Source organism: Festucalex cinctus, chromosome 3, assembly GCF_051991245.1.
Source record: "Festucalex cinctus isolate MCC-2025b chromosome 3, RoL_Fcin_1.0, whole genome shotgun sequence".
Taxonomy (NCBI): Eukaryota; Metazoa; Chordata; class Actinopteri; order Syngnathiformes; family Syngnathidae; genus Festucalex; species Festucalex cinctus.
In genome coordinates this window covers 18,462,786-18,490,749 of record NC_135413.1, presented here as the reverse complement: position 1 = coordinate 18,490,749, position 27,964 = coordinate 18,462,786, and the positions used below count along the sequence as shown (strand labels likewise).

The window sequence follows — 27,964 nt, the reverse complement described above, 5'->3', positions numbered from 1 at the left end:
AAAATACAGTTTAAAAAAACAAAAAAAAGCCGGCGTTGCTTTGTTGAAAATAGCTGGGAGTCAATAAGTTAAACACATACAGTAGTTACTGTGGGATCGACAGTAGAAGACTGCAATTTGTTGAGAAATGTAATCCAACATTTACACGTTTGATGAAAAATAACACTGAAATCAGCAATGATGATGCTTACCTAGCACATCATTGCATTTCTCTCTTAAAAAGACCTAAATTGTATTTGTAGTTACTAAGCCTGCGAACAGATACAAGTAAGCATTTTGTTGCCACTGAAGAGAAATCAACCATCGCTGCATTACTGTGTCCTCTCAGTCAGAGCCTGAGGTATGCAGTTCCGAGTCCCCATGTGACTCCTGCAAAGAGCACCAATGTTCCAATAACGTAATAATATTAATATAACAAGGTCCTAACTAGCGGTGTGGAATTGTTCCCTGGGCGAAGGAGCACAGAGGAAATGATGGTAACATGGTTTGGGATCCCTCAGGATCGCTTTCATCTGACATGGAAGCATCTGAGAAGGCATTAGGAAACAGATATGGTTACTCTAGCAAAATGCTTCTCTGTTGCTGGCTTTTAGATGACACACACTCTCTCCACATCCCGCTATTTTCTACACCAAATTAAAAAAAAATAAAATAAACTAATTTAAGTGACAACTTGCCACCATGCTGCTGTCCGCATACCATTCAGTGTTCTTCTTGGGATACCGGTACTTTTGTTTTTTCTTTTTTTAACAGTATAATTGAACAGTTTCACAGACTTGATTGTTCACCGTTTAGGTTCCGCTTATTAGCCCAGTAGGCAAATGTAACCAAACTGTCCTGAATATTTGCTACTGTGATGTTTCCTTGCTTTCTTTTTCGAGAAAAAACAAACAAATACTTTAATACTTATAGCTTGATTGTGATATTGGGTTATTTATTAAATGACATAAAACATAAATAGATACATAACAGTCAACATGCTGGCAGTATTGATGTTCAATGTTTTTGCTAAACATAAAAATCCCACATGTTGCTGAACGTACAGTATGATAGATCAATATGCATGTCGCTGGCGTCAGGGGAATCCACATATCTCCATAATTATCAGGAGACTCAAAAAAATTCATTTGTTCAACCAGTTCTCATTTTAGATTGGTCAATACATTGGAGAATAACATCCACACATGGATTGACCAATAGTACAGAGTTGTATGAAATTTAGCAATATTTATATATTAATAATTAATACTGAGGGGTGCACACACTATGGTAGACTGGTGCCTACTGCTGTTAATTTGCACTATTTTTTTTAAACAGCTTTTTAGCATTTGAAGTAAGACATAAGGCATTTCCACCCCAAATCAAACATCTGCCACAACCTTATATCACAAAGATTATGGTGTCAACATTTTTGAACTGCTACTATGAACACACTGTACCCAAAGGGAACGTGGCCCAGATTAAGGCTGCCTTTTGACTTCTGGATATGGTTGGTGTTGACAGTTTTGCAGCTGGGTGTGGACCAAAACAAAAGACCTGCGGGTGGCAGGATCATAATCCATCTTCAGCATGAGGAGCAATTCTGCATGTTTGACTTCTATGGCTCCTGCAGCTAGTTTTACTTTTAAGTGGAGTTCACAACAGTAGATATATTTTTAGAATTTAAGTGTATCTACATGAGTAAGAGGATAACGCTCCATATCTAGCACATCAGCCACTAAAATTTTGTGATTACAAGAACAGGCGTAAACTTCATTATGCGTGGCAATTTAGCACATTTGTGCGACACAATCCTCCTGGTTGCGCCTGGTTAGTTAGTAGATTAGTTTCCACATCTGTTTCCATGAAAAGACAAGTTTGCAGCTGTTTTTGCACAGGTAAACCTTAAGTGAATCAGGTCCCAAGTCAACAATATCACTTGCATCATATAACAACTAACTACCATTGGATGTAGAAGCACAGTTTCAGTTTCTTAAGATGTCCAGGACATGACGTAACATACCGATACTCACTCAATTATCAAGTAGTGGAAGTTTATTCAAAGGCACTTCAAGAGGATTTTTTTTTTTTTTTTTTTTTTTATGACAGTAGAAGTGTATTACATTTACAATAAATACAATAATGATGTTTCAATTGAAATGTGAAACATTTTACACATTTGAACAAACCTTTTTTCCCCCCAAAGGTGTCACACAAGTGATGCTGCAGGGATTAATGTGTGCTCAATTGTAAAACGGTACATATGAATTCAAATAAGAAAACATTGGAATAAACCATTGATATATTTATAATGTGGTCCATTGATATAAAAGTCTCCTTTTGGTTGCTTGGGTCCTCAGTCTACATTCCTGTACCTGGTGAAGAGGTTGTAGAGGACACGAAGGGTTGACTTAAGGTCACAGTTGACGATATCTGAAAGGAGAAAAAGAAAAGCAGTGATACAGCCATTATGACAGAGCAATATTCACAACAAAAGAGCATCTTGTGGTCTCTTCGCTAAGGCTTAAAGGTCATATGCTGCACATAAATGTCCAATTATATCGCAGCTCAGGTTTTGGTCAGCCCTCACCTACCAATTTAGTTGGTAAATATTTGACTAGCCAGTCTGTAACCAGGTAACAGAGTTGTTTTAAGGTGGATGTTCAATTAGAAAAGGATCCATTATTATTATTATGATTATGATTATTATTATTAAGTAGCAAAAACAGACAACGTGTAAAAGTGTACAGACCTTCCTTAAGCCGATAAAAATACTAATCTCGCTGGATATTAGTGCCAACTTCGACACAATGGACCACACTAATTGATCAGCTTCAACAATGGGTGTGGGGTCACAAATATTGTACTAAATTGCTTTTATCTTTTAGACTAAACAATTGCAGTCAACCACTGCTTAAGCCACTTCTGACTTCACCTGCGGTGTACCGCAAGGTTCCGTTTTAGGCCCAATTTTATTTCCCATTTATATGCTTCCCCGTGGCCAAATTAAAAGCACCTTAATGAATCCTTTCAGATTTTCTCTAAACAACCCATTTCAATAAAGTCGTCCAGTCATGTTTGATTCATCTGCATACCATAGCCAAAGAAAAATCAATCTGACCTTGAACAACTATTTCAGGATCTCCAGGTTAGATTGCAATTTACTCCTCCTCAATATTGGTTAAAAAATCACTATCACATTAGGCTTCTCCTTAATTCTAATAGGTGGCACCACATCACCCAACTTCACTGGCTTCCCACTGTGTCTTAGAATTGATTTTAAGATTCGACTGATTACTTTTAAAGCATGTATGGGACTGGCTACCGAGCTACTGTATTTATCTGAACGTTTAGCCACCTATGAGCCAACTTGCAGTGTCAGATCCTTGGTGAAGGCATCCTGGTTGTTCCAAAGCCAAGGCTTAAAACTAATTGTAAATTTCCCAAGAGAGCCATCCCAAAGGGATCAATAAAGTCAAGTCTAAGTCTAAGTCTCAGTCATTTTCTATCAGAGCTCGATTGACTTTGAAATGACCTGCCTGTGGATATGAGACATGCGGGGTCAGTTGCAGCCTTTAAATTACTTGGATTTCAAGTGATGGTGTTTTCTCCACTGACTTTTGTATTATTTATTTTTGTATCTATTGTCTTTTAATATTATTTTTATGGACATAGTTTTATTTTAGGATTTATTTGTTGTAAAATGTGTTAAAACAAATTTCCCTCTTGGTCTCAAGTTTGGTTGTTGGAATCCATACTGCCTTTTTTTTTTTTTTTAACCCTTAATGATTGTTACTGTTTATTCTGTAGTTATATTGTTTGTATTTTATTGTCTGTGATTTGTGTTGTAATTGGCCTGTTAAAGCCCTTCGTGAACATGTTTTTAGAGGTGCTATACAAATAAAGTTTATTATTATTACTTAATAGAAAACTGGCATTTAACTAAACAAGATAATGAGTTGATCATTGTTACATTTTTACATCAATAAAAGTTGGAATTTCAACAATTTTATAAATAATTGTCCCTGCATGTGTCAATAAAATGATTGTGTAACAGTTTCTTACCTTCTGGCCTCGGCTTTGGTCGCTCCAGACCGCCGTCCTGCATCAGCTCGAATGAGAAGGACACATTATGCACCTATGGTGAGAATGAGCATCTATTACACAAGCTGCTCACTGCTTTGCCTCCATGCAACTAAATTAAAGCCTAACACTGATGTGTGCCAAATAGGAACCCTGAGCTTAAATACCACAATACACCTTGTGTTGGATTCAATTTAGTTACTATATACATACAGCAACACCTCGAACACCACTTCTCCTTATGCATTCTCCAATGGAGTACATTTTTACTAGCATTGCAGTTTTATACATTAAATAGAAATCATTTTAATAGTAAAAAAAATAAATCTAAAATGTAATAAAGCAGTATACAATGAAATGTAAAAATAATAAACCAATTTAAGTATAAACCAAGAGTATAAGAAACGCATGATCCAAGTGTAGAGATTTCAATTTTTCATTACCAGTACGTTTGGCCGTCTCGTGCCGTAAAACAAGATGAGTTAAGTAAAAAATGAGCAGGCGCAGGGGGTGGGAAGACACAAAACCGAGCCTCTAAGCCATCACTCCAGTCTTTCCCTGCGTAGAAGAGATTACAGATGCTGTGGGCTCCTGCCTGTTCTTCCAGGCCAGAAGTGTGTGTGTGTTTGGAATTGTGCACATTGTATCAGGGGTTGCCATTCTGCTTCACAGCTTGGCAGGGTTGGCTGGCCAAGACTGTTACAAAAGGCTACTGTGGTGTCTCCGTAGATTGCCTGTTTAGAATACCGTGGTACTAGAGAGGCCAATAGAGAGGAGAGATGGCTGCGCATTGAATGGGCTCTGAGGGAAACAGATGGCATGAAACCAAGCTTTTGAGGGCAGACCCTGGCTATGTCTGCCTGATGCTCCTCAGAAAAATGGAGGATCAACTTGGAAGTTTTCTTAAACTATGCTACAGATAGAATGTTTAAAAATGAAGAGCACGCTCAACCTTCTGGTCAAAATTTTCCGGTGTGAGGAAGAAGTTGTAGAGTGGCACAAAGTATCCCTCCAGCAGACCCATCAGCAACACCAGATAAACACCATCTGCAAACTGACACACAGCTCAGGCAGGTAAACACACCAGCTTGTCTGCGAGGAGACAATGTAGACATGATGGTGCAATGTTTTTGGAAAACAAACAGGTGATTCAGAAGAAAACTACTCAATTAGAACACTCGAAAAACAGTTGGTTCAAAAATTGGACCAACCCGCTAACGTAACAATTTGACCCAACTTTGGGTTGTTTTGTGCAAAATAACCCAAAAACTATGCTGTTTTATACAAAACAACTGAGAAAGTTGGGACAAGTTAACAGGACATCTATTTATTTATTTATTTTTTTTTTTTTAATCCAAAATTGGGTTGTTTTTGACCCAGCAGTTTTAATAATGTACATTCTAAAAACAGTTGGCTCAAAAGTAAGTAACCCAATTATGGATCAAAAACAGACCAATCCACTTTATGGGTCGATTTGACCCAACTTTCTGAGTTGTTTTATATAAAATGACCCAATTTGTTTGACCCAAGTAAAGGATCTGACCAATATTTATGAGTTGTTTTACACTGAAAGACCAATTTCTTGACTCAAAGTTTGTTTATATTGACCCAAGTAGAGGATCGGTCTATTTTTGACCCATAGTTGGTTTACTTCTGACCCAAATGTTTTTAAGAGTGTACACTCAAAAAACAGTTGGCTCAAAAATAAGCCAAATTGGATCAAAAAGGGACTGACCCAACTTTTTGGGTTTTTCCAATTGACTCAACTGTTGGGTCAACTGCAAAAAAAAAAAAAAAAAAAGTACTGTAATTGGGTTGCTTAATAATTTAATTTGACCCAACTTTTTAACCCCCCAAAAAATGGGTCGGTTTATTTCTGATCACAATTAACCCAAAAAGTTATGTCCAATAAATAACCCACAAAACAACCCAAAAGGATTTGGTTACTTTGTGGGTTATTAATTTAATGTGGCTCAAGTTTTTATGTTAAATAACTCAAGAAGTCGGGTTGGTTAATTTTTACCCAATTCAGTTTGGTTATTCAATTAACCCAAACAGCTTGGTAACCCATGGGCTATATTCAACATTATTCAACGCAAAAAGTTGGGTAACCCGCTTGGGTTAAATAACATAAAAAGTTGGGTTGGCCCACTCTTGACAGTTATTTTTGACGAATACATGAAAAAAATAAAAATAAATAAATAAAAATCACTTCACAGCTCCCTTCCCATTTAAGACCATATTTGCCATCCCAGATGGACATTTACAAATTATTTCTGTGTGTGCGTGTCTCATACCTGTGTTTCCAATTCCGACACCTCCAAGTTGAGCTTGTTTAGGTGTTTATTCACAAATGTGATCAGTGTCTGAAAAAACAAAGGCATTCATTTATCATACAAAAACCAGAGAGACAAATGGAACATAAGCAATATGAAAAGAATTGTGCTTAGACAACAGTGTGCTGTACTGTGTGCATCCTCCTAGTTTTGCCTCTCAGAGGACAACCGCCTCAGTCAACGTTTGCTACATTTGGAAGCTAAAGAAGCTCCACTTGGGACTCTCTCTCACAGTCCAAGATGCTTTGCTTTGAAGAGCTTAGCTGATGATGCTGGACGTGATCCAAAGTGGTGAATTTGTGCATTTTGTGGGCGTTTACAAAAATGGTATTCAAATTTGACACATGTAGTTGTGGTTAAATGTCTGTTTAAGACATTGACGAGTTTGTTATGCAGACAAGGTCGAAATATGTGGCTAATGAATCAGCAGTGCCTGCTGTGCAAAGCATCACTACCTTTTTGACAACGTTGAGTTTATCTGGGGCGTGGTCAAAGAGGGTGTCAAAAGCATCACGCTCTGTGGGAAAACATGGAATAAATGATTAAACACAAAAAAGAAAACAATATATGAACATATCTAGAAAAAGACGAAAAATATTTGGTAATATCTTTGTCCTAACAACATACCATGTCTTCCAGAGAAAGCCCTAGAAAAAAAAAAAACAACAAGAAGGAAAAAAAAAAAGTGTCAAAACCAATGGGTGAAAAAAAAAAAAAAAAAAAGAGCATGTGTCATTTCATGTTATTCACAATTTCACACTTGAATCTCTATAGAAAATGAGAGAATGAAAGGCAAGTGCTTTCAATTCAATCACAGAGGAATGTGGAGAACAAGAGGGGGGATTAGAAATGATGCAACAATAGACGTAGCTATGGCATGATAATTAGATTAACGAGAAACACAGGTAGAGAACCTGGGCATCATCAGTGAGAGGTCCACAGTGACTCCATATTGTAACAGCATCTCAACAGCAAAACAACACAACTGGGTATTGATACACTGAATGGAGAAATGCAGCTTCTCCATGTAACCAGATGGCCTATCATCATCATCATATTTAGAGATCATCACATGCCTTTGGAGAAGAACAACTGCGGCAGTTCAAATGTCTCTGCGGAGCAGCGATTGCAGCAGGGCGGGTCAGAAAGAAATCGCACAATTCCCATGCACATACATTAAGTTTAAGGGCAGGCAAGTCTGGGCAATACTCTTGGTGCTGTGCTAATAATAGCTGTATTTTCACTGTCACCATGCTAGTGCTTGTGATCCTTTGTGTGTTTGTTGCCCGGCTGTTATCTCTCTTGTTGCTGCTGTCAGGTCGCAGTCTCTTGTTCCACAGCAGCCCAGATGTGTGAACTTGCACGTGTGTATGCGTGTGTGAAATAGAGATTCTCTTGTTGTTCAACAACAGGTACTAATACATCATCTGCTCTGCTCGAATACGTGACTACTTCACACAGTACAGAATTTGTTTTAATTCAGTGGTGTACAAACTTTTTCCTCCACAGGCCATATACAGAAAAAATGAATGATGCAAGGCTATGTTGATATAAATATTTTTTAACTTTAACAAGCACACAATCAGTCAATCAAGTAATTGCATTACAGTGTGTTTGTGGAAAAACTACTAGCACTAGTTAAAATTTTGGAGTGGTCAAAAAAGATCCTGTAACCCACCAGAAAATATCAGTCCTCACACTGAACAGCAGAATAAAAGGCTGGATGGGGATGGACTGAATAAAATGACCAAGGACTCTGTCTTACAAACAAAACTTCAGTTGGTGTGGAGAAGAGTATATAAATTGAAAGAATACATTTTTTTTAAACTCCGTTTGACTTCACATTACAACCAGACTTTGCCCCTTCTCATTCCTGAAATAGCAAAATAAAATAACTACACATGAAGGCCAAGAGTCTCTAAATTCAGAGAGGAGTAGCAGACAAAAGCTCGGTCTCTCACACTAATGGCTAACACCGGAATTAAGTACTTAAGTTGCTGAAAATAATTATTTAAAAAAAAAAAAAAAAAAAAAAAAAAAAAAAAAAGTTTGAATTTACCAACTTCATTTTTAATGTTTTTATTTGCAAAGTCAAATGGTCATCTGATGTTTTATGTTCATTATCCCAACATTTCATCATTTGGTTGAGAATAGTTGACAAATCCTGTTTTAAAGTGTAGTTTATGCCATGGTTGAACTTGCATAATTTCAATGAACCTATTCCTAATGGATGCGTGCCATGCTCTTGGAACCATGAGCTAAATTGCTTAAACTTGGGCCCTTGGCAGTCACTGTGGTTCACTGATTAACACCTCTAATGCTCTGCTTCTCCAAACATGTTCATATATGGAAAGCCTCTCTGCTCTGCATGCATATCTGCAGAGTATCACATTTAAATGGATATAAAAAGTACAAAATTACTTCTGTTCTATTACTTACTCTGTGTTACCAGTGATTTCTTCTTGAATTTGTCTGGATTGGAGGATTCCCTCTCTTTTCTAAAATCCAGAGAAAATAAATGTCATTCTGATAGTTAAATGATGCAAACATATTAGAGTATTGGAAGTGACTCCTAAACCTGGACAGAGAAGATACATATAAAATAGTATTGTTACTTACCTGGACCACGACTACTTGAATGGAAACATGGTCCGGCAACCTGATTGGTGCTCTGAAATGTTGTGACAGCGCGACAAGCAGGTGAAGGATGGCGACGATACTCTTCGCATGAACCGCTTTATGTTGTGAAAGACAAAAAAGTTGTATAGCATCAGTGATTTGTCAAATTAACATTTGTCTGGTAAAACTAAAATTACCGGTACTACTAGCTACAGCTATTTGTGTTAAAAAAAATAAAATAAAATAATTTCAAAAATAAATAAATAAATCTCACACCCATTGTTTTCTCCTTCTATACCATTTCAGAATTTTCCAATTTTTTTTTAAAATAAATTCATTTAATAGAGAAATAATATTAATGGGGACAAAAAAAAAACAAATCTGCAAATGATATTTTGAAGAGAATAAAAGACAAAAATCAATGTAGCAGTAAAAACACCTGACAAAAGATAACGTTCATGCATTAAAGAAGTTCAGTAAACCTCTGCAAAGTTTTCACAAAGGTATTCTTTGGCACAATTTTGTACATTTAAATTCATTGTTGCTCTGAAAAGCATGACATTTTCAGCAGTAAATTTAAAGTAACTGAAATTCTTAGATTTCTTCTGGTCCCTACCTTTTAGTAATGAATATTGATTTAGATCGAATTGATGGGATGTCATGATGATGGCTTCAGAACAGGGTAAGTAAAAATGAATTCAGATAAAACTCAACATAAAAGGACAGCAGGATCAATTGGATTTGTTGGTATGCATTCATTCATTCATTCAATCTTTTAGGAGAGAATTTTCTTACATGCCTCTAAGGACATCCTTTTCATCACTAGTGTGTCTTCTGTCAATTTACACAAGTTAATCTTCCTTCGAGCTACACTCCGTCTATTATGGCTTTTATATCCACATGCACACAAGTTAAAATTGTGCTTTATTGCAACAATAATAAGTGAAGCGTACAGCAGAAAGTGACAGTGTCGGGATACGTGACTGCTATTACTGTTGTTCTCCATCAGAAAGTATGCAGCCTGATATATACATATGGTTATTAATGCTCTCGTCCACAGACAAGTCACGCTTCTTTTTCCGACCATGAGATTTGTGACCACAACAGTTTGACTTACAGTCGACATTCCAGCGAATGTTCCTGGTGGAGAGTTTGAGTGAGTCGTTGATCCGTTCCAAAACAGTCTGCAGTTTCTGCTTCTGTGCGATCTCTGACTGCGTTACCTCCGCCACATTCAGTTTCTCACCTTCCAGCTTTTCTGAAACACATCACAAGCAGACAGGAAGTAATAACCATGGCAGGCAATTATATAACAATATCTCTTGTTTGAGAGAGAACAAAAAAACAGCTTTCTGAGATGAGATAAACACTCACCAAATAGTTTCTGCAGGACCTGTCCGTCATAGAGATCTTCAGCCAGATCCTTCACAATGATCCTTTCCCCAACGAGAACATCATTTATCCAGTCGATCAACACCTATGTGAGCACAGGATAACATTTTTTGCAGTACTGTACTGCAATGATGCAATGACTGCTCCTGGCTTTTTCCAACGATCTACATTTTTGTTTATTATTTTTTTGTACGCTTTATGTGCCAAAGATTCTTTTAGTTTCCCTTCTTCTTCTTTTTGCTATTGTAGATGGTATTCTTCAATTACATCGATTCGCGAACAATTGTATTGTACTGATGCAGAAATATTGTGACTATGTTTTATTGTCAGATTCCCACCCCTTCTTGCAACTCAGGTTTCACTTTCACGTTTCCAGCTCCTTTCATCATATGTGGGACATCTGCTGATAGGTGTAAATACACTCAGTTAAGGTGTCTGAATAAGTTGTTCCTGGCACCGCTGACCTTCATAAGTTCTTGCAGTTTGCGGTCGTTCTTGGAGTTTGGATCCACCATGGTTCGCACCTCATTCTCCTCTAGAAGATGAACATGATATCAGTTATGGTCGAAACTTGCTTATGGCAATCCATCAATGTTGACGACAACGTCTCCTTTTTACTTTGGTGGGACAACTAATGACTTGTTATCCTTATGTGTGACTGACACACCTTGGAAAATAGTTGGCATAGAATTTATTATTGCATCCGTATTTTCTGATAGAGAGAACTCAAACGCGTTTCATATCAAACTGAACCGTAATTCCCACTGTAAATGTGGCTTCATTTCCAAGTTCAACAATTCCGCCTGCTTCGAGGCAAATATGTTTTTGCATGTCAAAAAATCAAACAAAAGTTAATATTGGCATATTCTTCAAGGCATACCAAATAATTTTGAATTCATCATCAATCGTATTCATCAATTATTAGTGCAGCATTTTGGTTCAAACCTTATGTGTAATCTTTAAAACATTAAAACACTAAAAATCTTCATGTGAATTGAGGGACTAACTGATGTGAATACCTAGCATGGTGTCCTCGGGGTCAAGCTCATAGTGGGTGGGGCTGAGAGGAAGGTTGATGGCATTTATCCCCTCTTCCTGAAGCTCAGACACTGGAGTGATGAAAAGCATACATTATAAATCAGTCAATAAAACGACATAATTTTGATGTCAGCGCTAAACTGACTAATGTCACTGGGTAATAAGTAACAAAGGAAATGAGGAATAATGCAATCATTTATTGAATCGTCATGGGAATTTCAATTCAAATTCATCTACTTATATATTGCACAGTATACATACAAGGTAAGAATTTGTTCTCAATTGCCTTACTAGGGCTTGGGTGACACTACAGACAGTCCAGATTTCCATAATTAGTCTGGGACCAACAACCTGCCCTTGCCCAGGCTAAAACTTTGCAGGCTCAGTGAATCAATTCAAAACACAACTGAATGTGCATTATACACATGTGAGATTATACATAAGTCTACAGATGGTAGTCTGAAGCGAGAGAAGCACCGCAACTGAGGGTTCATGTAGACATAAAACCGTACAGCAAATGACAGACTTCGACAAAAAAATATACAAAACAAATTATACAACATAAAAAATATATATTTGTATTAAATGTATTATTGTATCATTGCTATGCCATGTTTACCCCAGCAAAACAGAAGCATGGCAACCCTAAGCCTTGTGGACAGTGGAAGCAGAAAAACACAGTTTATAGTTTGCAACCAGCACAAATTTGATTAGCCGCATGAGAAAGTGAACCGACTCTCACGTACCATCAGTGCCCACAATGTAGATTGTCAAATATATCACTTCCCTGTTGTAAAAGCAGAAACGCATCACCTGAGTCAGAACTTGGCTTCTCCATGTGAAGATGCAAATGGCTGACATATTTTATCGCCTACTGGTGAACAGTAGTACTCCAACATAAGGCACCCCCAAGCGGGCTGGCAGGACAAGTGCTCCCCCTAAGAACTCATCTTCCTAAAGCTGAGGACGCAACTTGAGAAACATTCAGCCACAAAATGTTTTTGTTCTACTTTCACTCAGCACAAAGAATTGTGTACTACCACCGCTGTCTTCTGCTCAACACAGTTTGAGATCTGTCTATATACAGAGAACAAGAACAATCTTACTAATGTTTGTTACACCCCTGAGTTTTGATTCATCCTATCCAGATCCTATTACTATAGCACATGGACATCCTCATCCTGTCTTCGCTTTAGTTCCAACTAGCTATTACTCCACCACTTTACTATGGCAACTGTTTTGGCGACTGACCATAAGCGTCACAGCGACTTGAAATTGAATCAATGATCGTCAAAAAAAAAAAACAGTAGCCGAGGCCTTCCATCAAATCATAGAACACACACGCGGTGTGTGTGTGTGTGTGTCTCTTTTGTCCTGCCAGCATGAGTTTGATGCGATTACATGCAACAGCATCAAATGAGGCTCAGCTGTGGAACAGTAAACCAGAGCAGCACCGAGTAATCATCCATTTAAAAAGGAGACCTTTCCACTTCCATGTGAAAACACTTGAAAATCATGCTCACGGAGGCAGGAGAGGATAGGGTGACACGGCACCGATGATGCTACAGAATGATGACATTATTGTTTTGTAGTTGATGACCTCACCAATGTCTAACATTATAGTGTTTGGACACGTACAGTATATTCACTCATCCTGAATGAGCTTCATACTTTACCGGTACCAAATTTCCCCAATGTGGGACTAATAAAGGTTCTTCTATTAGAAATAATAGATATTACTGTAATATACCATACTTCTACATGGCATACCCCTCCTAGCTGATGTACATGGTGACATCCTACTTCATTTCCAGTCATCCTCAGTGACTGTTTATTTCCTCTCCAGTCATTTAAGTTACCTGCTATTTTTCTATTCAGAGTTGCTTACTCTAGTCTGCATTGAAACGCAATTCCAGCTAGACCTATGTGAGAAGAGTACTGTATCACAAAAGCACTTATTTCTACTAGTCCGATAGCTTAGCAACGAACATGGATTAATTAGATATGCAGCTTTTCGCTGCCTTGGAGACGATGATTAGTGACGATGCTATGTTGACAGCATATGCAAAGGGAATTTTAACCTCAATTGTTCTGTATCATGTTTAGCCATGTTAGCTAGTCAGCCGTAGCTCGTAGCAACAGCGAGGTGATAGTGTTGTAATGTCCTTAGTGTTCATTCAGTGAACTTTTGGGCCCCGTCTTTCACACTGAGGAGTGAGTACGAAGGGAGAATAGGCCAATAGGGTCCAAATTTCTGCCTTTGGGCTAATGCATCCCTCTGTACCCTTTATACCACACACCTCTGGTCTGAACCAAACATAGTGGCGTTATTGGCCATTAAATTGGAAGTTGGGGGAAAAAAAAAAAAAAGCACACTTTTTATGGCTGGATTGTTTGAAGCAAATCTTGTTATGGTTGGTAGACTTCCTTTATTAATTAAATCCCATTTTGCTAGTGCAGTTATTTAAAAAAAAAAAATTGCATGATTTTTTTTTTTGTTTTTTTTGGTAGCTTAAAATGGAATATTTTCAAGTTCACATTTTTTGGTGTATATATCTTGTTGAAGTCATTCCTTAGATTCCTTATCTGATGCGCAAAAAATGTCTGCAGCACAGTGAAAAGATAAATTACGATTTATCATTTTAAGTGTATAAAAGTCAAAATCGACTGTTTTTTTTTGTAAAAACAAAAAACAAGAATGTGTTGATTTCGTAGACAGTATATATGTAAAAATGTGTACTGGTCCATTAAGGCCAGCGTCAGTGAATTTTGGGTGGCCTGACGTCATCACATGCAAGTAGTTACCACAGGCCTCGGAACAATGTAATGTGGAAATCTGTTGAAGCAAAATTTTATAAGTTTTAGTCCTCCTGGTCCTGAATCAAGTCGGCACCTGGACACTACAAAGATGCACTGCGCAAAAAGGGAGAGGGCAAGCAGTCTTATCAATCACGATAGATTAAACATATTTGCGTGTGTGTGTTTTATGAGGTAATTGGAGGGCCCCTGGAAAATTGGGGCCTGAGGTGACGGTCCTAATTTGCCTTTTATAATAATTTCAACTTTGTGAGTGAATTATTACACAGTCTGGCTTATGCGGTGAGTAAAACTAATGTAACACACTCATGTTAAATGCATTAACATCATCATCACTATGGAAAATATTAGTTTTGTATCTTAAAACAGTTACTGTGCTTGCACTTTGTGCAATAACAAAGTTGAATTTAATCAAATACACAGTCCAGCTGCATATGTCAATTCTGAGCCCAACCATAATTTTTGGGCAAAAAATTACCTGTAGAAACCCACAACCATTTTCATGTATGGTGTCACGCAAGACTACTCATATGGCTTGATAGGTCGGTTTATGCTGAGAACTAAGTTCAGCGAGCATCTATGGTCTTGCGCTGGGCATATTGAAAAGGTAAGAGGAACATACATTCAAGATGCAATCAAAAATTCTTAGTTCAGTGTTTTCCACAGACATGCACGTGAAACTTCAAAAATGCAACAACAAAAATAAATAAAAATAAAAATAATAATTCCATTAGAACGTTACGTAAGATTTTCTTTCAAAGTTTTGCTGACTTTAGTAAATAGTCACTCTTAACGATATTAGCATGATATTGCAATTAGTGTATGATTTCATATGGGCAAAAATATTTCAACAAATACAGCGGCCAACCGGTTTCCTATTTCTTAGGGCAAGATTGCTTCGTTTTCAATACTACTGCTGAAAACCAAAGTTAGTGGCTGAAGGGAGGCGAGCCTTGTCAGAGACCACAGGAGAACGTCACAAGTGAATTCTTGACCTTACATGGATAAAAACGTAGCCGATACACACAAAACGGACAGTGATTTTTCAGTGATTACGTGCAGAATGATTTTTTTTTTTTTAATTTCTCCTGGATTACATATTATTCGAACTGTCCTCACTTCATGGCCATTACTTAGCTGTTTACCTTCTTTAGCTTTCTTCCTCCTGGCCAGAGTTCCACCAAGTTTTCCAAGGAAGGAGTCGTCTTTCTTTCTAGAAGAAGGAGATTTCGGCGTTGTCGGCGATTTAGGAGAGGACGGCGACTTCTGAGGAGAGGAAGCCATTTTCCGAACAGTACTCCAGTCCTGCGCTGGTTGATTAAAACTTTCGAAGTTGACGTGGAAATTGAAAGTTTGTTGGAAAGGGGGCGAAAAAAATCCCGGTCCACTCCCTAAAGCGGAAATGGAATTCCACTCTTTCCTCCTTGGTGAGAGGCCACACCTCTCTGGAAGAACATCAGGGGAGGAAGCAGCTGTGGTAGTGGCTAGACTAGCTGAATGGATGCACGCCGTTTGCCAACGGAGAAGAACCTGGCACATCGCAATCGCCTTGCTGCCTTCACACAGGAGCAAGTGAAGCTATCGACGGCCATCTTGCGTTGACCATCAAGCTTTCTCGGCGGCGTTTTCATGTTAATTTTTTTCACGTTATCTCCACGACGTAAATTTCAGTGTGGAAATGTACCTGACATTTGCGAGTCATTCACGACAATAATCTGAGTGGTCGATGACAACAAAAACCCGCACTGATTAAAAAAAATAAATAATTCAGGGGAAACCGAGTAGAAGTTGCCAGTGGCAACGCAAGATAGCTTCCGCCTGGCTTCAGCCGCAAGAGGCCCTGGGAGTCCAGTTTATTGCGTTTGCCCCACTTAACGTTGTTTTAGAAGTTATCCTTGACTCATCTTGTCATTTTCAGCAGGCTGAAGTCAATATTTTGTCTATAACTAGATAACCTAATGTTTGATGCACAATAAATACCTTTAGAAACACATTTTGCCACTTGCTGTTGACTTGAAATGCTGCCTCACGCCACGATGAAACCCCCCCCAAAAAAGCAGGTGAGCTGCGATGGGTCATTAGTACCTGAGCTTTGAGCACCTGTGATGTCATTTTTAGTATAGTTACCAAAATCTATCTATCTATCATAAAATAAAACTAAATATATAAAATAAAACAAGGATGGCTGCAATGTAAGACCTTTTTTTGTAAAGCTGGTTATCACTAAAAGTTTAGTTGAGAATAGTTTATCTTTCACATAAAGACAATACACTCACAAAATCAATCAAGTTCCACCATGTTATTCAACAGCAGGAATACATTTTAATCCATTTTTATTATTGATTGGGATTATTTTAAAACAAACCAAACTGGTATAAAACCAGAACGTGTTGCAACATCACATTTAAATACCACCAAATTAAAAATCTGGTTTAAGACTTCTTATTCAACTCCAGCAATCAACTGTGGTCACACTGAACTGTATAGGATCGGCACACTCCAGCCATGTTGCAATTTCTAGTCACTGTAGTTCTGACTGGTATTGGCTGGATACTGTGCAACAAACAGTAAACTGCTTCACTATTCAGATATTTCACACATTACATTACAATGAACAGTGCAACATAAAAAACAAACACTTTATGACACCATAGCCACTTTCATACTGACCATTTTAGCGTCCCAATGCGGGATGAAGGGTAAATTCGACCCGCAAATCTCTTGCCTTCTGAGGTAGTATCAGAGGCATTAGAGGCAAAATGCTGATAAGCGGAATGAGAAGTTTAACATTCAAGATTCATTGTTCACACCACTTTGTGTTAAAAGCAATTGCAACGGTTGCACTGACGTCTCCTCATAATTACTGTTAATGAAAGTGCGAAGCCACAACAACAGTCTGTGACTTCTGTTTGAAAGGGACCTGCTAGTAAATCCCGGTTCTACCGTTACTCCTGTGATGAACCAATTTGTCATGATGGCAGTGTGAAAGCGCCTTTACACACCCACACACAGGACACAAACTTATATTAGTGAACTTAAGAAACATCTGTGGATTAATTATACAATTACAAAATTCTAGCTGTGCAAAACTGAAGCCCCGGGTAAATTGGCCGGTTAGTCCATGTGATAAAAAGTGACCGTATGCAATCAATGACATATCCGTCATCAATCCAAGTTATGTAAAAAGATCAACAGTTGTGTCCACAGGCCAGCAGCATGATAAAGTGTGCAAAAAGGCAGTCGGTCATGATCACAAGTAGTAAATATGAAGTATGTTGACATCTGATATTAAACCCTTTCTTTTGCAGCATTTGTTATATTTTGAGTCTTTCTCTCAAGTCTCTCCAATGATTAAAATAAACAGTTGGATAAAATTGTTTAAAGTCAAGACTATAGTATGGTAGTAGTACGCTATGAATGATGAACATAATAGAAAGGTTTTACTTTTCATCTTTCATCAGTGTTGTGCATAGTATTTAATTTGAATTGCACTCCGTGGCCTTTCTTTAAATGTCACCCTTCAGCCCAGACTCATCTGATGCCCAGCTGTCATTAGCCTGGGCCCAATGGAACTCGTAGCCTTTAGACAGCACGAGGCTCTCCAAGTCCTGGTCTTCCGCTCTTTCCATCAGCCTCTGCTCCTCAAGTTGAGACACCAGCATGTCCCTTTTCTCCACCATCCTCATAATCTCAGATAGGATCTCCTGCTCCTTCTGGAGCTCAGAGGCGCTCTTCTTTGTATCTTTGGGAGAGAAAACGTTAGTCACAAATGTTCAGCCCAGTGAATCCTGACTGCATGTGCGTGTGACCGATTTACCTTCTTTACTCATCCTGCGTCGAAGCTCTTGCTGAAGTCGGCCCTGGGTGTCCTCCAATTCAAGCTCCTGAGCACTGAAACAGAGAAATAAGTGACATCTACTGGTCAAAGATGGAAAGTGCATCACCAGTGACAAACTACCAGTAGATGTTTCAGATGTCACTTACAAGATCATGAGACCAGATTCATATCGTACTAGTCTGTTCTTCTCCAAAACTAGTTCAAACCAGGATTGATAAAGTTGGGCATGTTCGCCATCATTTGTCTGACTGTCAGCTCCTTGGAGTGAGGAGACAAAAGTGCAGATGAAAACACTGTGGGTATTGACAGTGGGTGGGGCGGCAGTTACAGAGGATTAAAAGAAGGTAGACAAGGCGGTTGCAGATGAAACGGGAAGATCAGACGAGAATTAGATAATGGTCTGTCTATCTATCAAGGGGTTACTTTACTAATTGTGCATATCGCCGCTGTCCTGTGAAAAATGTGAGATTTTTGTCTTTTTTTTTTTTTTTAAACATTTGTGGGATGAAACTGAATGCAAAAATATATAAAGTTTGGACACACCTCATGCAATGCATTGTTCTTTATTTTCATGACTATTTACATTGTAGATTCTCACCGAAGGCTTCAAAACTATGAATGAACAAAAGTGCTGTCATGCACTAACCAAAAAAAAAGGTGAAATTATTGAAAACATGTTTTATATTCTAGTTTCTTCAAAATAGTCTCTCTTTGCTCTGATGATATTTTTTGCACACTCTTGGCATTCCCCCGATGAGCTTCAAGAGTAGCCACTTATTTCTACTGAAGTATTGAAGGAGTTCCCCGAGGTGAGAATACCAAGCGTGTGCAAAGCAGTAATCAGAGCAAAGCGTGGTTATTTTGAAGAAACTAAAATCTAAAACATGTTTTCAGTTATTTCACCTTTTGTTGTTAAGTACATAACTCCACATGTTCATTCTTAGTTTTGATGCCTTTAATGAGAATCCACATTGTAAATAGTCATGAGAATAAAGAAAATGACAGATTGAATGAGGTGTGTCTAAATTTTGGCCTGTATTGTATATATATATATACACAGTATATTTAAAAAAAAAATGGATATAAGTGTTTTCACAGGACTGCGACAATATACCTTTTTCAGGTCCTTTACTGTATGTGCATCTTACTGCATGGTTCAGTACCTGTTTCTCCTCTTAAAACCTTTTCTATAGCCACTCCTCTCTCTTCCAGGTCTCTTTGTTTCTCTCCAACCTCCTCCAGTTGTCGTTGAATCACCTAAGTGAGTCACCACACATTGCATTATGACTAAAAGTGTGGTGATTAAAAATCAGAACTGCACATAAAATTGTGTGTGTGTGTGTGTGTGGGGGGGGGGGATCATAGACATTCTACAGCTGCGAAAGAGAAGTGGGTATGAGAATCAGGGTTAAGAAACAATAATACCTGAGCTCTATGCAACCTCTTTAACTGCTCCTGTTTGGCCTGCAGGGCCGCCATCTTTTCTTGCTTCTTCAGTTGTCTTTCAGAGGACATCTGTGACAACAAGCATTCAACACTGAATAAAACGTACACACATTGAAACGCTAACACACATAAGCACTGTAAATAATCTACACAAGTGTACAAACCCTCAGAGTAGTTGATTCACATTCATCATCAGTTGAGTAGGAGTCCTCCAGATTCTGTTGACTGGCAGCTAGAAAGAAAAGAACATATATAGACAACTTTGCTTATAAACTGACACTTAAATGAGCATTAAAGACATGACAAAAACAAAGTAAAAGGAGTCTTCTTTGTTACCTTCCCGATTTTCGGCAAGTGCTTCATGACACGAAGCTACGTAAAAATATATGGACTGAAGAGGACTGTCTACTGACCCGGATCGATGGACGTAAACCTTCTTCAGTTGGTGCTCAGTCCGTGCAATTTTTTTTAGGCTATGTGTCATAAAGCACTTGCCGAAAATGTGGAGGCACTCGGCAAAAAATGGGCCTCCATCAATGATGGGCCGATGTAATGTCGGCTTTGCCCAGCTCTGGCTAAAACTTTAAACAGGTTTGTTAATAATCTCAGGTTTGATAACTCACGACACCGACCTTTGTTTCTCAGGTTGGCAAGTATCATCCTGATTTCGTTTTGGAGCTCCTGGTCCTTCCCGTCACTCTCTGATGGCTCTCTCTTTCTGAGCCTCAGGGAGGAGAAAAGGGTAACCTTCCTGCTGGGCAGTGATGACGACGGGTCATCAGTGAAGACCCTTCCAGAGTTTCTGCGGCCCTTCAGGGAGACTTGCTGCAGCATAGACGGCAGGTCCGACCCGGCCTCATGGTTTCTAGCTTTCTTCTCTTTGGATGACTCTGGTTCAGCAAGGGTAAAATGCAACTCTCCCTCTGACATAGGCCTGCGTCTGCGTTGGCCGTCACGTCTGGGCCTCCTGGTAAAATGGAGCGTGATAACATATTTATCTGATATTCATCATAGAAATAGATGACACTATCAAACATTTGAAGGAGACACTTGAGGTTTCCAGTACAATCAGTACAACAAAAGCAGCACTGGCGTGGGGCACATAATTATGTCTTTACAAACATTGTGGGGGCTGTGTTGGAGCTGTTGGAAGAATTGGTCACACTAAATCTCCTCCTGAAGGCATGAGCAATAAGCTGGAATGCTGAGAGGGAAGAGGCAGAGGCAAATTGGCTTTCAGTTGCTCCTCGATACTGGCCGGAGTCTGCCTGAGGCTTATCTGCCGTCTCTGTTTGGACCTGATAAAACATCAGACGGGAACGGGTAACATGGGTCATTATGAGGTGAAATTTCTTTTTCTTATTTCTCGCCGGACTATCGCATTATACAAACAGAGAGAGAGAGAGTGATGTCTCTACCTGGTGCTGCTTTGTGGTCTTGGCGGCTGTAGTAATTGAAGTTGCCTCTGGAGCGCCCAGCATGTCCCAGCTCAAGAGTCTCTCTTTCTCATTAACAGATAGAATCAAGCGTTTTTTTGGGCTGGTCAAGTTGCACGTTGTGTGCTTTGGATGTGTTTCGCTCTTCTCAAATGCCACAGAGGGATGTTTGGGGTTCCCAGATGTCTCACCTTTAAAGGTCTGAGTAAAGAAAAGCAAATGAACATTTATTCATAAATTATATTTGGCAACAAAGTTTAAAAAAAAAAAACACTGAAGTACCATTTGTTGTTCAGTCGACTCGAGCTCCTCAAAGTCAGAGTCGGCTTCAGGAACAGGCTCCGGACCTTGTTTGTCCCGTGGCCAGCTTCGTTGGAAGTTTTTGACAAATGGGAATGCTGTGAGGGACAAGGAGATCATGACAAAATAATGTTTACCAACAATTATCACTATCAAATTGCATTGTTTGGTCAGTATGGGGATTCAGTTCTCTGGTTCGATCTCACCATTACTGCAAAGATTTGTTCCTCATATGGGGGCATTTGTTGATGGGATTATGAAGATATGATAGATGCATTTAAAAGAGAAAAGGTAAGGCAGCTATGGATAAGATTACTCACTTGCTCTGATTCTTTCTTTCCAACGATTACTGTGTTTGGTCTTACAGTGACCTGCATAAATTTGGGGAAAACAATAAAAAAAAAAAATCAAGACATCTATCTTTCTATATCGTTTTCAACCAGCCACAGCTGTCACAAAGCGCTTATATAACTCATAAACATTAACAATACGTCATGACAATCCAGCAAATCTTATTTCCCTTCCTACATACATTGGTTTGAAGCGGTTATAGATGAAAGAACTGTTTGATCAGTTTAACGTTAAGAAGAAAAAACATTTTGCAGACAGGTTGGAACAAGCATTTGTTCTTTTTGACTGGGCAGTAACCAGAGATGAATGCTTGAAGTAATTAACGGCAGGCTAGCTACATACAGCACAGCAGTGACATCCTTATTTCCCTGCCAACCTGAAGAGCCAACACTAATGCCTTGGTCAGACTACAAGGAAATGATTTTGGACTGTCTTGACGTAGCGCCGCCCGTGTAGTGTGCCACGTTCAACGATTGGTCGCCTGTTCAAGACGGTTCACGACCATCACGACGAAAGTCTAGCATGTTAGAATTTTTACTTGTCTTGTTGCACAATGTGACATACAACATAGTCGTCCGTTTGGTTCCGCAGCATTGACCAAAAGCGAGAGGCAGGAAAACCTCAATCACACACTGACCAGCACTTTATAGCTCTTTTTATCTATCTATCTATCCATCCATCCATCCATCCATCCATCCATCCATCCATCCCCTGGATGTCACATGGGATGGAGCCAGACAGGTGCAACCTGAACCAAAAAAAAAAAAGAAAAGAAAAAAAAAGCGCTGTTGCTGCATGGGGAGCGCACGCATCTGCATGCAATCCATCGTCAGGCAACGGCGACGTGAATAGAGGACCAAAAAAAATATATTGTGACTGTTGTTCTCATAATTTCAAAGATTTGGGCATATGTAGGGATGGGCACATATTTAGTGAGAATCGATCACATTTTCATAGAAGTCGGCCAGGCCTGGCCGCCTTAATTATCACCCGCCTCGCATGAGTGTTTTTTTTTCTATTTTCTTTTTTTCTTTTTTGGTTCTACCTCCCCGACACCAGCGCAGACGCAGAAATCTTGGCATGACAGCACGTGATGATCGGGTGGTGTCTTGTAGGTTTCAGACTTGTAGTGTGACAACATGTCCGGTCCACGACATGGAGCAAATTTATCGGGTAATGTGACAGCGCGACTGTCGTGAAAGACAAAAAAAATTGCGTAGTATGAGTTCGGCATAATTCAAGCACGATCATTTAAAACGAGAATTTCAGGATAAGATAAATGAAGGATAAACTGTATTGATACATTAAAATTACAGCTACTGGATCAAATTAGATTCAATAGAGTAGCTGTATCAAATTAGGCACAGCTACTCAGTAGGATGCAATGTTGTGCTGCACTACAGCAAACTACAAGCACAATAGTCAAACATTGCTAAACGAAAAACGCATAGTTGCAGACCACAGAATTTGGAAAACAAATAGGCTGTGCTCAAAACCATATTTTCAATGACATTAAATTTGAGTAAAATTTACTTCAACTTTACTGTAGTTTGGGGGAAGGGTGGCTTGTTAGCCATTTTAAGAACTTGAGGACTGATACGAACACAAAAGAAGGAAATTTAACACCTCTCAGTAGCAAGCACAACTGATTATTATCCTGGTGAAGACAGTGTTCTTACAGTTCTAAGATCTCATTAAGATTGTGCAAGCGTTCATGGAATTGAAACTGAGCTGTACAGTATCTCAATACTGTACTGTATATGTGATCTAAATCTTGGACTGAAAACCATCCTGACCTTCAGCACCCTTCGTCTGTGTGACATCTTGCTCTGCAGACTTTTCTGTATTGGGCTCATTGAGGGTTTCCACAGCCGTGTGCGTTTCCCCAGGATCATCTGTCAGACATCTATCTGCATGCATGTTAGATGACCTGTCTGGAAATTAATAATGGACAAAAACAAATACACAAGTTGGGTATGGACTGTAAAGTGGCATTAAAGTCCAAAGTACAAATGAGGATGAACTAAGCAGTACACTGTAGCATGCACAGTCACAATGAAATTGAAAACAAACAAATACCCAGTTAATGTTTCACGTTTGACAGGTACACAGCCTTATCATGCAAGGAAAAAAGTAAATATAAATTTAGTTTCTAGTCTAATGTTGGCTAAAACTCTTTGCAATCTACTACTACCCACGTCGCACAATACAACAAACAAGCCATACTCACATTAAAGGATGTCAACATTAGCATCTTTTCCAAAGATGGTTCCTCTTAATCATTGGAAAAAAAAAAAAAAAAAAGTATGGAAACAGTGAGGCCAATTACTTTATTGCCAATATACTGTGTAGTAGACTGAAACATTTGAATTTTACAATATGAATGAAACAAGAAGAAAAACTGTAAAATATGTATTTTTCTTTTTTTAGGATTTGATACGCAACTTGTATAATAGTACAACGATTTATAACAAAAGATCAAAGTTTAAGGCAAGCATAACTAATGGAACAGATAAAACTAAATAAATTTAAAAGCTGAATAAAACTCAATATTCCAACCATCATTTTCTACTGCTTATCCTGGGTCGGGTCATGGGGACAAGCAGCTTTAGCAGTGAAGCCCAGACATCCCTCTCCCCAGCCACTTCATCTAGCTCCTGCAGTGGGATCCCAAGGCATTCTCCCAGGCCAGACGAGAGACATTATCTGTCCAGCGTGTCCGGGGTCGTCCCCGGGACCTTCTGCCGGTGTGACATGCCCGAAACACCTCTTCAGGGAGGCATCCAGGAGGTATCCGAACCAGATACCCGAGCCATCTCAGCTGGCTCCTCTCAACGCGGAGGAGCAGCGGCTCGACTGAGTCCCTCCTGGATGATCGAGCTTCTCACCCTATCTCTAAGCCAGGGATTGATCCGCCAGGGTTCCCGCCTTTGACTGCCGCCCAGCTCACTATGCACCCGACCCCTTTGGCCCTTCCCACCAGTGGTGAGCCCATTGGAAGGACTTACAAGGAAAAACACCTAATATTTAGTTGCAATTTTGTGTGTGTACAATAACCAAATGACATGATAAACATGATGCTATTCCTCATTAGTGGTTTCAAAACTCAAATGTTTTCAGTCTACAGGGAAAAAAAAAGAAAAAAAGAATAGGCCCCATGCTTTTGAAGTGAAGTCGACTTACTGTTAACGATTGACGTTCCCATTTCGATTGGCGACAGATTTGGAAGAAGCAGTTAATAAGATAGGCATGTGAAATGTTGAGAAGATGTGAAACAGCATCACCACCCAAAGGAGTGAGAAAGTTCAGAAACAGAAACAGTCCACCAGAAGTTTATAGAACATGTGATTCACTTCAGCTTTGCTCAGTTCTCAAACTCATTTGGGTATACAGTCAAATTAATGGCCTTTGACTGTATGGCGCTCTTTTCTTTCTGTCCTTCCAGTTCCCAATGTGTGGTACGCTCAGACTGGGTGATGTCAACTAAGTCACAAAGTCAGACAGAAGATTTTCTCGACAGATAGGTGTGAATGCAATTGTTAATTGTGTGGTTAATGGGTATGGATGGGTATATAAGTATTTTTTAATGTACCCAAAATAGATAAATACTCAAATTTCAAGTTATGTAACGCAAACAAACTGACAAACAAAACAAACAAAAAATCCCACAAAACAATTGTTATCAAGCGGATTTATTTTTCGTTATATTTACATTGCATAAATATAATAGTTTATTAATTCTTTACAGTGATTTGAGAATAAGGAAGTGAAGTAAAAAGGCTGCATTGAGACCTATACTTAGCAACGCTGATAAGCAAGAGATATATCAAGTGAACACACGTTGTTAAAATATCAAGTTTCTCTTGAATGCAAAAAAAAAGAAAGAAAAAAAAAGGATGCAGATAAATTATTGGAAAACCTAGAACCTGTCAAATGCATCTGAAAAATAAAAGCACGTTAAGGGATAAATATAAAACAAACGTAAATGTACAATAAGTTTACTGTATGGCATATCCTAAAATAAATACTTACCTTTGGCTTTAATTACAGAGTTTGAGGGTTTGTTTGTTTTTTGCTCATTATTCCTCATAAGACGAAATGGCGAATTAAGCAAAAGTTGTCTACTGTAATTTTAAAACTATTCTCCCAAGTAATGTTTTTTTCTTGTTACGGGGGTAATTCTTAAAAATAAAATAAAAACATAAAATTTAGTTCCTACGGCCAGTAAAACAATACAAAACAAACGTGTGTTCATTTTGTATATTCATTGCATCATGTCAAATGTCTACAGCATACTGAATGCCTAATGTTGGGGAAAAACAGCTATTGGGCAGCTTATCTGTTGGACAAATTCTAGCAGGTACATGAGAGAGATCTGGAGAGGGATTCTGAAGGGGGGAGGTCTCCTTCTGTAACAGAGTGAACCACACACAGATGTGGACACACACATTACTGTCAAACTAGCCTGAAGAAAAGGATGGTTGAGGATGCATCAACTGAGGCAGGCAGAAAGCGTGTTCATATTAGTGAGCAACTGCTAAGCATAAGTGTTAGGGCCACGTTGAAGTTATTGTATGACTGCCATGGAACACAAACATCCTACTATGAGATGGATACGTCCAAATAAAAGTTTCATCTGTGCGTCTCACAAATATTACACTGGGAAAGTAGAAAGAAATGTAGCAGTCTTCGCATTGTTATGACTTCTAATGTATAAAGACAGGGGTGGGCAATTCCAGTGCTCGAGGGCCATGCAGGTTTTAGAGGTTACTCGCCTCTAACACAGTTGATTCAAATGAACAGGATCATTATCAGGCAGATGCATGACTTGCTGATAAGCAAACAATATGACTAAAGTGCTTGAGAAGGGAAACATCCAAAACCTGCAGGATTCCAGCCCTGGAGGGCCAGGTTTGTCCACCCCTGTATTAGGACATTAGTTACATAAGACAATAGCCGGCCCAATTGTCACCATTCTTGTATCAGGTTGTGCTGCATTGCAAATGTAAAACAGGCTGAACATAATTAAGTGAAAGAAGTGAGGAAAAAGAGAATTTTTTTTTTTTTTTAGAAGAATGTGGCTGAATAGATTTAAGTGCAGAAAAGGTGCTGAAAAAAAAGAATTGATTTCGGTAAACTCAAACCACCAGATTGTAATCAGACAGTCAAAACTGATATTCTTGGGCCTTGTTTCAACTTCAACCAAAATAGTAGTGGTTAAAAAAAAAAAAAGATCATTTCTGCTGGCCTATGACAAAATAATAAAAACCTAAGTGCTTTAAAAAAAACAAAAAAACAACAACAACTAGACAACAGGTATACTGTATACCGGTTTCACAAATTTTCTTATTAGATAGGTTTCTATCACCAGTGTCCCAGTGCAAACTAGCTGATTTTTAATTTTAAAAGTACATTGATTTTAAACCAAAGAGGAAAAAGTATGGTCAAATAAAACAGTAAACAATTTAAACTATTAATGAAAACAAAACATTGTTTTGACATTTCCATTGCAGTCATGGTGCAGCAGGCAAAATGCCAAGTGGAATTCCTGCGTGTTCAATTTATATAATTCATTCAAAAGCATCCAACACATTCTGAATGTTAGATTCAGGAGCATGTTTCAGGTTACTTGCAAGTTGCCAGAGGTGGGCGCATCACTGAATTCTGAGGGTCCATCATTCGGCAAACGTTAACATTCGGGACATCCTTCCGACATCGTCAATATATTTCAAGCCAAACCAAACGGTAATTGTCAATCCGTCAACGTTATTTTAACCGGGCTTCCATCCATCCATTTTCTTGACCGCTTATTCCTCACAAGGGTCGCGGGGGCTGCTGGCGCCTATCTCAGCTGGCTCTGGGCAGTAGGCGGGGGACACCCTGGACTGGTTGCCAACCAATCGCAGGGCACACAGAGACGAACAACCATCCACACTCACACGCACACCTAGGGACAATTCGGAGCGCCCAATTAACCTGCCATGCATGTATTTGGAATGTGGGAGGAGACCGGAGTACCCGGAGAAGACCCACGCAGGCACGGGGAGAACATGCAAACTCCACCCAGGAAGGTCCGAGCCTGGACTCGAACCGGAGACCTCAGAACTGGGAAGCGGACGTGCTAACCACTCGACTACCGTGCCGCCTAACCGGGCTTCCGTCATGCTAAATTATATCTTAACACAAATATTTTCCACTTTGAATTGTTTATTCCGCCACATACAGTATGTGCATACGGTCGGAACTGCCAGGAATATTGCTACGCACTACAACTGACTTAATACTCTTCATTTTTAAGACCCCTTAGCTATTCAATCGCCTGCCTGATG

General features: G+C 39.0%; 2 protein-coding genes across 5 annotated transcripts in view; both read right to left on the bottom strand.

Annotated features, from left to right (window-relative positions):
- Positions 1 to 913: 913 nt before the first annotated feature.
- On the bottom strand, positions 914 to 16,314 carry LOC144015908 (alpha-parvin). Of its 2 annotated transcripts, none has more exons than XM_077516367.1 (13): positions 16,245 to 16,314; positions 11,429 to 11,518; positions 10,874 to 10,944; positions 10,392 to 10,494; positions 10,135 to 10,275; positions 9,018 to 9,133; positions 8,838 to 8,896; positions 7,026 to 7,045; positions 6,854 to 6,915; positions 6,360 to 6,428; positions 5,015 to 5,116; positions 4,045 to 4,117; positions 914 to 2,412 (listed from the first exon to the last, which is right to left on the bottom strand). In XM_077516367.1, the coding sequence occupies exons 2-13, from the start codon at positions 11,433 to 11,435 to the stop codon at positions 2,336 to 2,338; spliced, it is 900 nt and encodes a 299-aa protein (XP_077372493.1). In that variant the 5' UTR covers positions 11,436 to 11,518; positions 16,245 to 16,314; the 3' UTR covers positions 914 to 2,335. The 2 variants fall into 2 exon arrangements, with proteins under 2 accessions (XP_077372493.1, XP_077372492.1); XM_077516366.1 differs by lacking the exon at positions 16,245 to 16,314 and adding an exon at positions 15,410 to 16,197.
- Positions 16,315 to 16,567: 253 nt separating this feature from the next.
- Positions 16,568 to 27,964, bottom strand: part of mical2b (microtubule associated monooxygenase, calponin and LIM domain containing 2b) — a 50,747-nt gene continuing 39,350 nt past the window's right edge. For 2 of the 3 annotated variants that reach the window (XM_077516365.1, XM_077516363.1), the window contains 12 exons: positions 23,432 to 23,569; positions 21,605 to 21,655; positions 21,267 to 21,382; positions 20,967 to 21,185; positions 20,671 to 20,846; positions 20,181 to 20,515; positions 19,713 to 19,780; positions 19,528 to 19,617; positions 19,266 to 19,359; positions 18,249 to 18,360; positions 18,082 to 18,155; positions 16,568 to 18,006 (listed from right to left, as the gene is read on the bottom strand). In XM_077516365.1, coding sequence (XP_077372491.1) covers positions 17,771 to 18,006; positions 18,082 to 18,155; positions 18,249 to 18,360; positions 19,266 to 19,359; positions 19,528 to 19,617; positions 19,713 to 19,780; positions 20,181 to 20,515; positions 20,671 to 20,846; positions 20,967 to 21,185; positions 21,267 to 21,382; positions 21,605 to 21,655; positions 23,432 to 23,569 — 1,709 coding nt within the window. In that variant the 3' untranslated portion in view covers positions 16,568 to 17,770. Of the gene's footprint in view, positions 18,007 to 18,081; positions 18,156 to 18,248; positions 18,361 to 19,265; positions 19,360 to 19,527; positions 19,618 to 19,712; positions 19,781 to 20,180; positions 20,516 to 20,670; positions 20,847 to 20,966; positions 21,186 to 21,266; positions 21,383 to 21,604; positions 21,656 to 23,431; positions 23,570 to 23,892; positions 26,045 to 27,964 lie in introns of those variants that run through there. The other variant, XM_077516364.1, reaches the window with a different exon arrangement.